The sequence below is a fragment of the Pithys albifrons genome, chromosome 2 (genome assembly GCF_047495875.1).
Source record: "Pithys albifrons albifrons isolate INPA30051 chromosome 2, PitAlb_v1, whole genome shotgun sequence".
In the NCBI taxonomy this organism is placed as follows: Eukaryota; Metazoa; Chordata; class Aves; order Passeriformes; family Thamnophilidae; genus Pithys; species Pithys albifrons.
Genome location: NC_092459.1, coordinates 25,394,465 through 25,411,761, shown reverse-complemented (window position 1 = coordinate 25,411,761; position 17,297 = coordinate 25,394,465). Strand labels below are relative to the sequence as shown.

General features: G+C 38.9%; 1 protein-coding gene across 1 annotated transcript in view; it reads left to right on the top strand.

The window, feature by feature from the left end:
• Positions 1–17,297, top strand: part of EYS (eyes shut homolog) — a 782,127-nt gene that overhangs the window by 336,327 nt on the left and 428,503 nt on the right. Inside the window, exon 28 of the mRNA XM_071548512.1 lies at positions 14,584–14,783. Within this exon, the coding sequence (XP_071404613.1) occupies positions 14,584–14,783 (200 nt within the window). The remainder of the gene's footprint in view (positions 1–14,583; positions 14,784–17,297) is intronic.

The following is a 17,297-nucleotide window of genomic DNA, read 5'->3' as shown; positions in this document are numbered from 1 at the left end:
AATGACCTTGGAAGTATCAAAGGTCATAGAAGAAGGAGAATTAAGAGGTATTCCAGACACTGAAACAGAGATTGTAGCAGTGATTCTCTTGAGAGAACCATGGCCAAGCAGGCATTTGTCAGTAGTCCATTGAGAGGACCATGCCAGAGCAGATGTATGCACTGATTCCTATGGGAGATCCCATGCAGCAACATGTAGACATGTCCATGGAGTGCCACACAGGAGCAGGCTCTAGGCAGGAACTGCAACCCATAGAGAGGAGTCCATGCAGGAGCAGTCTTACCCTGCAGCACGGGGAGACAACCCATGTTGAAGCAGGGGAAAAGCATAAGAAGGTGCAGCTATGAGGAGATGGTGCAAAGTACAACCCCCCTTTCCCACCCTGTCTTGACTTCTCAGGGTGATAGGAGTAGGTAAAAGCTTTGAAATAGAGGAGTGAAGTTGAGCCGTAGGAGAAGTGGGGTGTGGTTTTAGGTAATTTTTTCTTTTTCCCATTGTCCCAAGATCTATTTCTCGTTGCAATAACTTAAATTATTATTTTACTCAAGTCAAGTCTGTTTTGCCTGGAACAGTAAATGGTAAATGATGTCTCTGGCCTTATCAATCTAGAAGCTTTGTCATCTTATTTTCTTTTTTTTTGTCATATAGGAGGAGAGAGAGTTAGAAAATGGCTGGGTGGTCATTGTACAGCCAGGCAAGGTCAGGAACTAAGGTGATTCAAATAACCAATTTAAAAATAAAATATATTTATGTGTATATAGCTATTACCCTAGACTTACTCAGACTTTATTTCTGCTTTCTTTATCCTGGATTTTTTTCAGCCTCTACCTATGTTGTGATATAGTTTGCAAGAAAATACATTTCAAAACTTTCTCTGGTTGTCTAATGCTTTTAGGAAAAAATAGGCATTTATATCTTTATAGTTATAATGTATAGCTTTTGCATATCTAATATGGAATGTGGATATTGAAACTTTGCTATCTTCTACAGTTTTCATTGCTTTTTCATTTATAGAATTCATTCAAGAAAGAGTAACAGAAAAAAAATAAATGCACTATATGAATCAATTTCAATACACACAATTTCCTTTGATATTTGCATATATTTGAAATGATAAAATGAACGTACATAACTGAAAATTGATCTTTTCTCTCAAATAGATTGCTTGTATGTGCAGTAATAGCAATTATGGTTAGTAGTAGACATTGTTTCTAACATTTTTTGGCTTTTTTTTTCTTTGCTATGACTGATGAGACATCATTGGTAATTGTGCTTCTTCCATGCTCAGTTAGGGCTGTCTCATCCTGTCAAAAAGGGAGCAAAAAGCATTTTGAGTCTTTATACAAGAATATTCAGCTTGTTGGTGCTTCTGCTTGTAACTAATAGAAAGCTGTAATCTCACTGCATCCTAGAGTTGTTTTATTTTATCTAGCTTTACTGATCTTTTATCTCTATTTTGAAAAGAGATAGAAACAAGGGGGAAATCAGGAAAATTAATTAATTTTCAACACAAAGGCACCACAGCTTATGCAGAGGCAGAGAGGAATATGCTGCTACTCCAAGCAAATAAGCAATTATTCATCAGGACTGGCCAGACTGTGCAAAAGACATGAGACTTGACAATGATATAATTATCTGGGATTTGACTGGGAAAACCAGTAGGATTCATCTTGCCTAACTTGAGGTGTCTTTGTGAAAGCTGTGCACTTATTATAGTCAATGAAAATGTGGTGAATATTCAGAGAGATCTACAGATTTTGAAATAAACATCTGCATTTCTTTACTGAATCTAATCACTGACCGTGATGACTGAGTCTTCATGGGCCAGAATAGGCAAGCCAGAAATGGGAATCCCCTCCCCAGAATTCTCCTTGTATAGGTGTGCAATATATATGTATGGCAAATATCAGTGTCTGTATAAAAAGCCTCAGGTGAGCTGAATGCTTATTTGTGCCTCTATGGGACTTCTGGGACTTCTTCACACTCTTGAGTATTTATGTTGCTAATTAGTTCAAGGAATGTTGAGTAAGGTAAGTATTTTCTTGAAAGAAACTAAAGTAATGCAGGCGTAAAAAATAATGTGGTTTACGCTGAAGATGCAGATAGATAAATCTAAGAGCAGGAGGAGAGGGAGATGCCCACTTTATTTTGCAAAGAACAACATCTGTGATTACAGACCCATGGGACAATTTAATGTCTATAACACTTCCGGGACCTCCTGGTTGTGAGATAATTTTATTTTCAGGAAGAATGACTGAATTGGAGACTCTTTTAAAGTAATAATAAAAAAGTTAATTGCAGAAGTAGAGAAATTAATGAGTCCTACAAGAATATTGCAGAGAAATTTCACTTCCAAAGTGCAAAGCTCTCTGAGAACATTACAGTGACAGGCATATTTCTGATCCCTTACAAGACAAAATCCTATCAACTGATACCATAGTATACTCTTGCATCAAGGATGCTGTAACAACAGAGAGTATCCTAAAAAACAGGACTATGAAATTAATATGTTCAATTTCAGGAAAAAAAAACACAAGAAAAAACCCTTAGGAAAAGTGAGGACCACAAGAAACTCACAAGCATATTAAAGATTATTAAAGAAATAATGTTAAAAGGCCAGGTAAAATGTGTGCTACAACTGAAGAACTCAAAGTTGTCCAAAGCCCCTGATTGGCTTATGAAGGAAACTTATATCTGTAACAAGGGAAAACTGGCATTTTAACAAATGGAAAACTTGTCCAAGTGGAAATATCAGAAAAGTCTTAAAAACATATTAGTTCAAATGTTAGCAGAAAGTTCAAAAAGTTAAAACAAAAATGGAAAAATACCTTATAAAGGACATTCTAACTTGTAAAAACCTCTTCACACCTATCAAAACCTGGGAGTCTGGTAGGCAATTGTTGGGATTGCTTGATTGCTAAAGTGTAAAATGGGCAATTGGATGGGACCAGGTCACAGCAAGAAAACCTCAGGGAAGCCTTTGTATTTGAACAATGCCAGAGGACCTCACAAAATGGAGAGAGTGAAAAGGTGGCAGATAAGCTTCACTGTAAAGAAATGTTCTAGAGAGAAAAAGCCTTATACAGCTGAATTCAACTGTCAGTTACAAGTCACAAAACAATACTTGGAACAATCATTGACAGATTTCTGAAGTCATTGTCTCAATGTACAGTTGCAGTGCAGAGTAGAATAAAAAAAAATGCTGGGTATGATCAAGAAGAGTGTGAGGAACAGGACAGAGGGAATTATGTCCCTTGTATGTAAAACCCGGGTTTTGCCTATTGGGTACTGTGCACTGTTCTGGACCTTGTATCTTAGGGACCATATAGCAGTTAGAGAAGCTATCAAGAGTAAAAAATATTATATGAATTGAAAACATTTTAAGTAGATATTTAAATGGATGAAACTATTCCCTTTGAAGAGGAGAAAGTTGAAGGGAGTGTAATTATGGTTTAGAAAACTATTGCAGTGGTGGATAAAATTAAATGGAAAATTTCCTCCCCAAATTCTGTAATAAAATAATTGGAGGGACATGATAAAAATAAACAGAGAAACATTTGGAAGAAATCAAAGTACTTTCTTTCACAGGAAGTGGGGAACCCCTAGAACTTGCTGTCCCAAAAGATGAGGTAGGCACGTGATCTCTTAGTAGGTTCAGAAAAATTAGGGAATTCATGGACAACAGGTCCATAAATGAATGATAAATCAACCAGTAAGGGAAGTACAGTTTCTCAAGTCCGATTACACAGCTCTGCTTGCTGAGAGGATGCATGGTACAGAGATGGAAGAAAGTGTCAAAGTTCACATGATTTTGTTTAAATGGCTTACTCTCCACCACTACTATAGACAGAATGCCAGGCCAGATGGAGCACTGGTCTGATCCAGTATATTGCTGCTTTGTAACACTGTCTGAAAATTAGGTTTATTTTTATTATTTTTCTCCTCATCTTGTGTTAATAATATAACATTTCAAGGCAAAATAGTTTTGAGCTTCTTTTGAACTGAAATATGTTGAATAAAAATATTATTCTTAAATATGGACACAGGTTTTTCCAGTTCATTCCACAATATTCTGTATATATTTTTAATCTACCAAAAGAAAAGTTTTGGGATGCTAAGAATTAAACAATGTGTATACATGATTATATTCAGAAAAAAATTACAGGAAAAAATAATCTAATAATTTGACACATTAAAAATATACATTCTTTATAATTTGCTAAAGATAAAATAGAAATAATCTCAGTTCCTGGTAAAAATCTCATGCTTTTATATGACATCAATGCTATTGAGATTTAATCCAAAGTAAGAATGTAATTCAAATTCCCATTTGAATGGAAAAGTCCATAAGCTGGCAAACCACACAGTTTAAGGTGCTATTGTAAAGTTAAAAAGAGAAACTGGATCATTTTGTGTCTTAATAGCAGCTGTAATTATATCAGATGGTTGCACTCATGACAAATTCAATAAATTAAACTGTGATAAAGTATCCTCAAAAGGAACTGAAATGCCTACACCTAGTTTCTGAGTAATGCACTGGATCATGCATGTTTTGCATAACTATGAAATAATATCAAAACATCAAATTGTAAATTTTCTATGGAGTAATACTGTAAAATTAGACAATTGTTTCAATATCTGGATTCAGCATGTATTAACAACCATATACATACCATATTCTGTATGTAAAAACCCTTTCTTTAACTCTAAAGTAGTTTCTAACGCATTTATTTACAGCATTGATTTCCTTTCTGCCAGCTTTATTTTTTATTTTATTCCAAACCCTTAGACACATGGCTCTTGTTTATCCCAAAAAAACTTCACTTTTGACCTGAGAATAATGTTGCATTCAGTGTTATCAGTAAATGAGTGGAAACATGAGTCTTTAAGACATCTTTCTTTTGTGAGGCAATAAATATATTTTCTTTCTTATCTCTTTCTTTTCAATTCTTTAAAATTCAAGTTTTAAATCTCTGTTTCTACCTTCTACAAGTCAGTGACTTTCTTCTAGAATCCAGTTTTCTCAAAAATATCATTATGCTTCCTTTTGCTTCCTCAAGTGATGTTTAAAGCCACACTACCTTTTTCTGCTTGAAGTCTTCCCCTACAGTTAATCACTTCGTAGTTGTGTACAAAGAAATCAAACAGCAAATGGCACTTCAGACTTTGTATCATAAGTATTCAGAGGAAATTAGACTCTATAATTCAACACACACAAATATATCATTCCCTGGCAGGCTTTGTTTGCTGCTCCTTCAGCTATCAGCAGGTGACTCAGAGGGGAGTTGGAGGCGGGGCTTGCTCGTTAGCAGGAGACTGAGAAGGCTTTAAAAACATCTCTAGGGAGCGCAAGCGACCTGGAGCGCAGAGAACAAGAGCGGGCAAACAGGGGCGTGGCACGTCTGTGAGGGTGTGGCACGTCAGTTTGCACAGCAGTTCACACAAGAAGGGCGAACAGGCAGGGCAGAAGCCTAGGTATCTCTGCGGCCCTTTTTTTTTTCTGTTTGTTTGTTTGTTTCTCTTTTCTACCTTTCCCCACAACTCAAGGCAGTCATGCCTCCCAAAAAAAAATGAAAGCTGTTGCTCCTGTTACCAGTAGAGGGGTGTCAATACAGACAGAACCCTCTAAAAAGGATGCAGCCACTGAGGCCTCTGGCTGCATAGACTGTTTGAGCCTGGACCTACTACCAGAGGACAGTATGAGAAGCACCTGCATACGATGTGAGCAGGTGAATGATTTGCTGGGTCTGGTGGCAGAGCTAAAGGAAGAGGTTGATAGGCTCAGAAACATAAGGGAGAGTGAAAGGGAAATTGACTGGTGGAGTCACACCCTTTCCACTCCTAAGGCAGCCCAGCAGGAGGTGGTGAAGCCCAGCCCCTCCTGCCATCAGGCAGACAGAACAGACCATAGGGATGGGGACTAATGGAAACAGGTGCCTGGTCATAGAGGCAAAAACACTCCCTCTCGACCCCTTTCACCTGCCAGGGTGCCCTTAAAAAACAGGTATATGGCCCTGGACTTGGACAGTCTGTTGGAGGACAGTCAGGAGGAGGATCTGTCTACGAGGTCTTCTGGCTACCCCCAGTCTACCGGACGGGTTACAACTACAGGTAAGAGGAAAAAGAGAAGGGTTGTTGTAATCGGTGACTCCCTTCTGAGGGGAACTGAGGGCCCTCTATGTCGGCCAGACCCGTCCCACAGGAAAGTTTGCTGCCTTCCCGAGGCCATGGTGAGGGATATTCCCAAAAGACTTCCTAAGCTTATCCAACCCTCAGACTATTACTCGCTGTTGGTTGTCCAGGTTGGAAGTGATGACATTAATAAAAGGAGTACTAGAGTAATTAAAAAAGATTTCAAGGCACTGACCCGATCTCTTCATGGGACAGGAGCACAGGTAGTAATTGCCTCAGTTCCTGTGCTAGCTGGGATGAATGAGGCGAGGTTTAGGAAAGCCCAGCTTACCAATAGGTGGCTTAGGGGATGGTGCTATCGTCAAAATTTTGGGTTTTTTGATCATGGCGCAAACTCCGTGTTGCCCAGTCTCGTCAAAGCAGATGGGCTCCATTTATCTAGGAAGGGCAAAAGAACTGTAGCCCATAAGTTGGCAGGGTTGGTTAGGAGGGCTTTAAACTAGGTTTGAAGGGGGAAGGGATGGCGACTGGGCTCTCCAGAGATAGGCCTAAGGGCATAGAGCCCGAGTTGAGAATGAAATCAATGGCCCAGCTGGAGTGCATGTACACCAATGCACGCAGTATGGGAAACAAACAAGAGGAGCTGGAAGCCATAGTGCAGCAGGAAAACTATGACATAGTTGCTGTCACAGAAATGTGGTGGGATGACTCACACGACTGGAGTGCTGCTATAGGGGGCTACAAGCTCTTCAGAAAGGACAGGCAGGGAAGGAGAGGTAGAGGGGTGGCTTTATATGTTAGAGAGTCTCTTGACTCTGTTGAAGTTGAGGTCAGCAGTGACAAGGTTGAGTGCCTGTGGGCCAGAATCAGGGGCAAGGCCAACAAGGCTGACACCCTTGTGGGAGTCTGTTACAGACCGCCCAACCAGGATGATGAAGGGGATGAATTATTCTACAAGCAGCTGGCGGATGTCTCAAAATCTCCAGCCCTTGTTCTTGTGGGTGACTTTAACCTGCCAGATATCTGCTGGGAGCTTCATACTGCAGAGAAGAGGCAGTCAAGGAGGTTCCTGGAGTGTATAGAGGACAATTTCCTTCATCAACTGGTAAACGAGCCTACCAGGGGTAAGGCCCTGCTAGACCTACTGTTTACAAACAGGGGCTGGTAGATGATGTAGTGGTTGGAGGCAGCCTGGGGCACAGTGACCATGAAATAATAGAATTTTCAGTCCTCAGGGATGTAAGGAGAGCCACCATTAAAACCTCTACTCTGGACTTCCAGAGAGCAGATTTTGGCCTATTCAAAAAACTGATTCAGAGCATACCCTGGGAAACAACCCTTAAAGGCAAGGGGGTCCAGGAGGGGTGGACATGTTTTAAGAAGGAAATTTTGAGTGCACAGCAACAGGCTGTCCCAGTGTGCCGAAAGGCCAGCCGGAGGGGAAGACGGCCAGCTTGGTCAAATAGGGAGATTCTGCAAGAAATCAGGGATAAAAAGAAAGTTTACAGATTATGGAAAAAAGGGCTGGCTACTTACAAAGAATTTACAGATAGAGCTAGGTCATGCAGGAAAAAAATTAGGGAAAGAAAAGTGGAATTTGAAGTAAATTTGGCTATTTCAGTAAGGGATAACAAAAAGTCCTTTTATAAATACATTAATAACAAAAGGAGGGGGCAAGGAAAACCTCCATTCTCTGTTGGACTTGGAGGGAAATATAGTTAAGGAAGATGAGGAGAAGGCTGAGGTACTTAACACCTACTTTGCCTCAGTTTTCACCAGTAGGACAGGTGGCCCTCAAGACAACTGGCCTCTGGAGCTGGTAGACAGGGAGAGGGAGCTGAATAGCCCTCCTGTATTCCAGGAGGATATAGTTACTGACTTACTGAGCCAGCTGGATCCTAACAAGTCTATGGGACCAGATGGGATCCATCCCCACTCTCTATCATCTTCCAACAGTCCTGGCTCTCTGGGGAGGTCCCAGATGATTGGAGGTTGGCGAATGTCACCCCAATCCACAAAAAGGGCTGCAAGCAGAACCCTGGCAACTACAGGCCTGTCAGCCTGACCTCCGTGCCTGGCAGGGTTATGGAGCAGTTCATCCTGAGTGCAATCACACAGCACCTTCAGGGTGGACAAGGGATTAGACCCAGACAGCATGGGTTTAGGAGGGGCAGGTCCTGTCTGACCAACCTGATCTCTTTTTACGATCAGGTGACCCACCTGGTGGATGAGGGGAAGGCTGTGGATGTGGTCTATCTGGACTTCAGCAAGGCCTTTGACACTGTCTCCCATAATATACTCCTGGAAAAGCTGGTAGCACATGGCCTGGACAAGTGTACCCTCTCCTGGATTAAGAGCTGGCTGGAGGGTCGGGCCCAGAGAGTGCTGGTGAATGGAGCTGCATCCAGCTGGCGGCCGGTCACCAGTGGTGTTTCCCAGGGGTCTGTGTTGGGTCCAGTCCTGTTTAACATCTTTACTGATGATTTAGATGAGGGGATTGAGTCCATCATCAGCAAATTTGCTGATGACTCCAAGCTGGGAGGGAGTGTCGATCTGCTGGAAGGCAGGAGGGCTCTGCAGAGGGATCTGGATAGACTTGAGAGATGGGCTGATTCCAATGGGATGAAGTTCAATAAGGCCAAGTGCCGGGTCCTGCACTTTGGCCACAACAACCCCCTGCAGCGCTACAGGCTGGGCACAGAGTGGCTGGAGAGCAGCCAGGCAGAAAGGGACCTTGGAGTACTAATTGACAGGAAGCTCAACATGAGCCAACAGTGTGCCCAGGTGGCCAAGAAGGCCAATGGGATCCTGTCCTGTATCAAAAATAGCGTGGCCAGCAGGACCAGGGAAGGGATCCTTCCCCTGTACTCTGCGTTGGTGAGGCCACACCTTGAGTACTGTGTTCAGTTCTGGGCCCCTCAGTTCAGAAAGGATATTGAGGTGCTGGAGCAAGTCCAGAGAAGAGCAACAAGGCTGGTGAAGGGACTGGAGCACAAGTCCTATGGGGAGAGGCTGAGGGAGCTGGTGTTGTTTAGCCTGGAGAAGAGGAGGCTCAGAGGTGACCTCATCACTGTCTATAACTACCTGAAGGGAAGTTATAGCCAGGTGGGGGCTGGTCTCTTCTCCCAGGCACTCAGCAATAGGACGAGGGGGCACGGGCTTAAGCTCTGCCAGGGGAAATTTATATTGGATATCAGAAAATAATTCTTTACAGAGAGAGTAATCAGGCATTGGAATGGGCTGCCTAGAGAGGTGGTGGATTCACCATCCTTAAGAGATTTTTAAACGCAGATTGGACGTGGCGCTGAGTGCCATGATCTAGTAAATGGACTAGAGTTGGACCAAGGGTTGGACTTGATGATCTTGGAGGTCTTTTGCAACCCAATCGATTCTATGATTCTATGAAAAGAGAGATCTCTATGTACACATCTCTATGTGTATTCCCTGCCCCCTATCTTCCTCCCTCTTCCTCTGCCCCACTTTCCCACTTCCTCATAGTGGATTTGCATGAGTTATTTATGTTGAGAATTAGTCTACTTTATAATTACCTTTTTGGTACAAAAACTCCTTCCCCTAAATAAAAGTATGCCTATCATTACAATTTTTATAGAAATAAAATTTAATGTGTTTTTAGAAAGAATATTTGATTTCTAATCAGCTTTTCCAAAGAAGACAAATGAAAAATAGTCCTTTCTGTAGGAAAAAAAAAAACCCAAACCAAACCAAAAAACAAACAAACAACAAACTTTAACTTCTAAAACTCACTTCTAAATTTTAAGAAAGAATATTGAATTTACACATTATCTGGAAAAATAGCAGGTTTTCTCTATTATTATTTATTTGCTATAATATGTTCCCTTATCATTGTTTCAAGCTATGCACTGTGACTTTGGAGATGATATAATGAGATATGTAGTATGTTGGGCTTTCTTAGGCAGAATGGCAGAATAACCTCACTTCCAAAGACAGATGTCATTATGGACACACACATTTGGGTAACGAAGGAATATGCCTGGAGCAAAGTGCTGTGCCTTTCTAGGTCACTTGCTGGAGTCCAGATTTCAGAACAATTCCCTGCCAGCAGAACCAGTGAACTGTGCCATGCCAGGTGGACTCTCTAAGGGACACTCACTTTCTTCCTAGTACCAACAAGATTTACTACACCATGACATTTGGTGAGCAGGAAATACAGAGAAGAAATAATAAATTATTGTGCTCTAATAAATGTAATGAATCTTGTATGGCATTGTTTGAACTAAGGATTCTTAAGGAAATCTACCCATAAAACAGCTGCATAACTAGAAATCTCGATATTCTATGCCTTTTTACCTTAATTTTTAAGTTGTCTTGCTAAAAGAATTGGGCTTATTTGTACTTTAAAAATAATTTACTAAAAATAAAGCCAGAAAATCACCATTCTGTTCTTCTATCAGAAGTCTGCATGTTCTATTCATTTATAGCTACATGAAAATTAATACTTGCCTAAGTTTAATTAATATTTGCCTAAAGTGTATGTTTAAGAGCTGCATCAAGCCTTTTTTTTTAAGTATAAGGGACTGGAAGATCAGCTACTACTGACAGGTATACAGTGACTTACTCTCAGTTGTAAAGTTGGAACTTGTCTCTTGCTGGATATGTCTGGATTAGAGGAATGCAGGTGGTCATTTTTTTACTGGCTTTCTACGGGAGTTAAATACTCAATATATAATATTCTTGTGCAAATGTCTATGCACTGCCATTATCTGTGTCTCTCAGTTTTCTTGGTGATACCTAAGAATACTTATAGAGCCATCGAGACTTATGGAAATTCTTATACCAAAAAGACCCATTGATTATTGCTTTTAGTAGCCAGAAACAATCTGTACCCCATGAATTTCTCTAATAACTTGGGTATTGTGGATTAATATGTTCTGAGTTTGTTTTGTGGTGGAACATTTTGTTAAGCTTGTATAGTGCCCTTATTGAACCTTTGCCAAGTTCCCTTATTCTCACCTAAATTAATAACCCCTTGGGAAGAAGTCTGTGTTTTATTCTCTTGACATTCTCTTAAGGTATTAAAGAACCGTGTACATATATTAAAGTAACAATCCTAGATGAGCCCATGAGCCCGCAGCTCCAGGGCTGGAGTGTTACAATGATATACAGGATGAAATAATGCTTTTGAAAAAAATTCTATCATAAAAATTCTATTAAGTGTTATTTTTCTTAGACTTAACTTACTGTAAAGCATTTTAGCTAGTACCTAAATCATGTTATATTCTAATTTTTTTGATATCCTTTACAATAAACAAATCCTAGAACTTGGCATGATGTCTCAGTTTCCCCTAACTATAAAAAGATAAATAGTCACCTGTCTAAGAGTCATATTTCCCCTCTCTGAAGACTTAAGGGTAGCATTAGCAGTTTTTTCCATAGCATTGCAATGGGGGTTCATGTTGATATCATGTCCATTATAATTTTTATATCTTTTCTGAGGTCATTGCCTGTTAACAACACATAAAGGATTCCATGTTTGGTCAAAACAGGAAAAGTGTACGCTTCACAGAAAAAAACCCACCAAACTGGAATAAAAGATCCCTACTGAAAGGGACCTGTCCTGCTTTGCTCTTAGGAGATCAGATATGAGAAAACTCAAGAGCTATTTAGATGAGATTAAAGTGTGTCAGACTAGTGAAGTGAAGCATTGATAAAAGCTCTATACAAATAATTACAATTGTTTAATTTCTTTCTTGTTAAATAATTGCAGTTTTTTACAAGGTAGCTGCATTTTAAAAGATGAGCTGGAAGGGGAGCATTAGGTATGCTGTAAAATGTGAGTACTGGGCACCATCTACAGTTGTAAAGATGGGTAAGAAATAAGCAGAGCACCCCAGCTGAAGTCAGTAAGGGACACTCTTTCTGGAAGAGAAAGAACCTGACAAAATGGGGTCTTAGAAGTAGCTCTTCTGTTCTGATTTCCTTGGATATAGCTGGCTGTCCCCCTGGTTTGACTGAAGCTGCCTTTAAATGGAATAAACTAGAACACAGAAACGGAAAAGACAGAGGGCAGTGATGGCTACAGGAAAACCTAGGCAATACATATCTGTTTGAACAGGTTACTTGCTCTGATGGGACAGAAATGAAAGTTTTATAGCCTATGAATACCCAGGTGTGGTGAGTTCACTTTATCTAGCTGACAGATGCCCACCCATTCAGCAATTGTGACACTCCTATGTATCCAAAAATTTATAATTTGGAAAAGCTAAAATGACCCATCTATGTGAATATTATTTTTGCAATTTTCATTTTCTTATTCAAAGGCACTTTTCCTTTGAATGCCTGATCAGATAACTTCTAGATGAGCAAAGATTAAAAGATATCTCATTAGATTGGGAACTGAGCACCAGAGGTAACCAATAAAATATTTTTCTTCTACTATACTGGAGGAGATAGGCAATATTTCTAGGACTGAATCAATGCTATGTTTGCTCTTATTTGCCAAATGTCTGATTAGGGACATAGCTAAGATTCAGTCTACCACTATATAGAGGAAGATAAAACAGAAATAGCATTGGTGTTTAGGTGAGCTTGTCTTCAGAGAATCAGGGTGGTTGGGAATTGTCTGTAAAGCCAACTACTCCCTGGTGTGAAGCTGTAAAATCAGCTTCTGGTAGGATCTAAGACAGATAGGACTTTGTAACAACTGTGTTGCAACTTCAGTTTGTCATCTCATGTCCTTGTTGCTTAGACTAGGAACTCCAGCATTTGGTGTCAGTGTGGTAGCTCATCCGCTTTGGGGTGAATATATTTGTAGCATTTTCAACACAGTTCTGTCTATTCACTGAAACAATTTTCTTACCCGAGTTAAAAGCAGTGCAGACCAGCACTTCTCTGGTAGAGGTGTACTCTGATTTTTGCAAGTCTAATGATTAATTTTAACTGCTGCACATCAAAATATACTGGAAAGTAATGAGTGTGATTTGTTTCCTAAAACTGTCTGGGGTTTACGTTACTGGAAAAAAAATAATTACTGAAGGTAGTTTTGTAAAATTTTACAAGAACAATACATTCCGTAGAGGAAAAAAAAAGGTTTTGCACTAAGTTTGCAACTTGGCATGACTGTGACTTAGCTATTTTAATGATTTAGGTATTTGTTGAACTTCCAACTTTTGAATCCTAATCAAATAAAAATTTGATCCATTAATTGATAGGTATTTAATTTATGCCGCTAGTTAGCAGATCTGTAAAACAGAAGTAATAGAGATGGATACAAGTTAACACAACTTAAGAAAACTAGGTAAGTTGCTGGAATAGGAAAAAAGTCAGAAGGTTGGAACTGTGAAATGAGATATTTTTATAATCAAAAAAAAAGAACACTCATGTCTGCCAACAACAAATGTAATTAATATAGCAAAAGACTACTTCTAAAACCTATACACAGGATTTTTGGCAGTCTGTTGGACTATCTCTCTCTTCCTGTGGGATGTATAATTCAATTAGTTTATGTAATGCTCACTAATAAATCATCCTATATACACCCAGTTGGAGAGCTTATAGGAAAATAAGTTGTTTTCTCACAATTCCCCATGGATATCTGAATTTACATTCTGTCAAAGCAACTGTAGTACCTGCAGGAAATCTGAATGCCCTTGGATATCCTTAAAGAATTAAATCTTCTAAAGTTACAGTAGTGTGAGAATAAATTTAAAATACTGGATTTAGCTAGACTATTTGGGTTGCATTTACAAAATACAACTCCTTTGGGATAGAGGTAAAAACCAGGTTTCTGTGCTCAAGGGCAAACCCACATGTTTTGCACTGGCACTTGGAGTAACTAAACCCTCTTGTAATTCTGGAGAAATATTAATTTGCTGCTACTTTGCATGGTTTGAATTATTTTGATTATTTTTACATTAGCTTTATCAGAGGACATTTTTATTATGTGAACACATAAACATTTCTAAATGTTTCTATTTGCAATATCATGCATTAAGTGATAATGAGAAAGCATTTATCAGGAAATGTTGATAAAAAGATTGTGTGCATTGGTTTGTATATGTAATTCTTTATTCTGTCCAAAATTACCTTACTAATTTTTCTGATTTTTTTTTTCACTGTAATAGGCTTTACTGTAAAAAACTAGACAGAATATAACTATGGCTCAAAAACATACTTTAAAAATTTAAAAAAGGAATCACATACATCTGTAAGACTGCTTATATGAAAATGCATTTACATTTCTGCAAGATTAATGAGTAGGAACAAGTATAGTTTCAAGAATTAGTATGAATTGTAATCAAAGTATCTCTGTATAAACAAAAATTGCCTAAAATCAGAGACTTATGTTTATCAGACACTAAAAAAGTCCAACACCTTTTTAAATCTCCAGATTCAGTTTCTTGCTATTGAGATGAATAGTAAGCAATGTGTTTTAAAGCTGTGTACTATATGTATTATTATTTCTCTCCTCAGGAATGTGAATCTGCTCCCTGCATTAACGGAGGTTCTTGCCAAGATGAAGTCAATGCATTTGTTTGTACTTGCCCGAGTGGGTACAGTGGCCGATTCTGTGAAATTGATGTTGATGTTTGCACTGAGCCTACGCTAAACTCAATTCTGTGTTACAATGGAGGTGTATGTGTTGATGGACCTGGAAGAACCTTTCTTTGCAGGTTAGTAGTATGAACACTATCATACAATTTCTTTAGTTATAATACTTAGATTTTCTAAGATTTCAGGGCAGTACTATATGCAGTATGTGAACTCAAATGGTTTTGGTGCTCGTGATAACTCAAAAATATTATGGTTTACCTTAAACCTCTCAGTCCATGCTAAAGTAATCCACACTAGCTTACTTCTACAGTGCTACCTGCATGAAGACCTTTTCTGTGGCTGAGATTTCTGGTAGTTTATTTAGCCCTTTAGTGTTTGATCACCAGTCTGAAAATTCAATCCTGTGCATTCTCCTATTTCTTTTTTCCTGGCCCATACTCACTCTAGCCTCCTTTTTCCAAGCTTTTGGTGCTGCAGCATCCTTTTTCTTTCACAAATGAATCCTTTGAATCAAATGGAATTGCTTATATTTCTCCTCTCTGCTGCCTGGGAGCTTATTCCAAACATTGTGGGTGTAATTACCTTGTATTTGCTATTAGCCCAGCATTGACCATCAGGAGGAGTTCATTCAACCAGAGTCAGGGAATTTGAAAGAAATTGTTTCCAAGATCACAAAGGTTTTCATGAGTGTTGTAAGACTACCATAAGGTAGGTTGATGTATGATATGGTTGTGATCCTGCAAACAGAAGTGCCATACTTGATACCAGTTTCTTCTTCTAATGAGGTCTGAAGAAAGGACTTTTTTCAGCTGATTTTCTCTTGTGTTGATATGTTCAGAAGACAGACAACTCCTTTTCTATCCTTCAGCAGCTACCATTCCAAGTAATGTGTGCAAGTGGAAGTAAGAAACATGAAAAGATAATAAATAAAGTCAGGTTTGCTCCTGTACTGTGAATGTTACAATGTGAACCCTAGTGCTTTTGTACCATTCTTCCCACATGCTTTCAGCAGTCTGAACACTTATGCATAGACTGGAGAAGAGGACTGATATGCAGGATGAAAAAGTGAAATTGAAAAGTAAGGAAGAGAGAAATAGCTCCTACTATAGCAAAACACCACAAACATCCAAATGAATAATTAGTTGTAATGCCTGTTACACACTGTTGAATTGGCGACAAAAGGACATTAATCCAGTAATGTATCAAAGTCTCCTTGTTTTGGGAATATGGCCTGGGATGTTTCTATATTGTGGCTGGCTCAGAAAATAGGAAGTAATGAAAATTGTCCAGTAATAGGCAAGTATCAGGCTGCCTTAACTGTGAGCAGCACTGCCAGCTTCAGCTATGATGTATGTGATATTTTACCCAATAGTACAATGAATGGTACAACTTTCCTTGAATTATGAGTGAATCAATTACACGAACAACCCTACAGGCTTCTTCTTGAAATGAATATGAAAAATACCCTTTGGGATAGTCCTTGAATTGTGTGTTATCTGAAATATCTTTCAGTCTTCAAACCCTTGGTTTAAAATTAAAACAACTCATTGGAAATGAGAGGGGTGCTGGGAGTTGTAATTCAGTTCTATCCTGGGCAGACTGCCACTAAATCAGGGCTTAAGGAAAGAGATTATGATCTGAAAGGATGCCCACCTGCCTTCCTTTGCATTTCAGTTTTCTTAATTAAAGGTACTGGCTGCCACAACAATAAACACTATATAAATCAGCAAATTAATAATAAAGATAACATTGAGCTCAGGGGAGCTTTCAGAAGACAATTCAATACAATGAAAATATGGTTGACATAGCAAATATGCAATAGGAATTCTGAAGCCTTTTCATAGCATTTTCCAAGTATTTTGAGGAAGAGGAACTGTTCACATAAATTACTCTGATCTTTTTCATTGTATTTAGTCCACAGGTGCTTCATTCCCACTTTGACATCTTTTGGTCCCAGACCATTTGCCATGTTTGGCTTCAGATTTTAAAAAGTAAACAAAATATTCCTCCCTTCCAACTGGCCTTTTTCAAATGTGCATTTCAGGTACTTCCTGCTGACTAGGTTCAGAAGTCACGCTGTCTTGGAAGTTGTTATCTGTGTAGTAGTGCTTTCAGTCTGATCAGGTGAAAATAATGTCAACAGTCTTATGGCATTCCTTGACTTAGATTAGTTCTTGAAAATTATAGCTTCATTGTACTTTTTCAGCATATGATAGCACATTTAGGTTTTGTAAATTTGTTTTAGAGGAAAGAGAGGTAACTTTTGATGTCATTCTGTCTTTTGCAATCTACTCTAATATTTTTTTCAAAATTTAAATGTGTTTAGTGGTATAAGCTAAGTTTGTGAATCTTAGAGATGTGTGGGGTCACAGGTAAGTTTGATCCTATCCTTGGATTTAGAAAGTGGGACTGGTGCTTTTTAAATCCACTTTTTGGATTATATTTGACTACAATATTTATTTCAGAACTGAAGTATTTTTGGCAACATCTTTATGAGATTAGTTTATACTCACAAGACAAGTCCATGGCCTTGATTTTTGTATTCTAAAGGCAGGTAAGAGTGAATATGTGATGGCCAGAATAACTATTCAAAAAATATCAAGTCTTTTTTCTTTCAGCTCAAGAAGAAAATT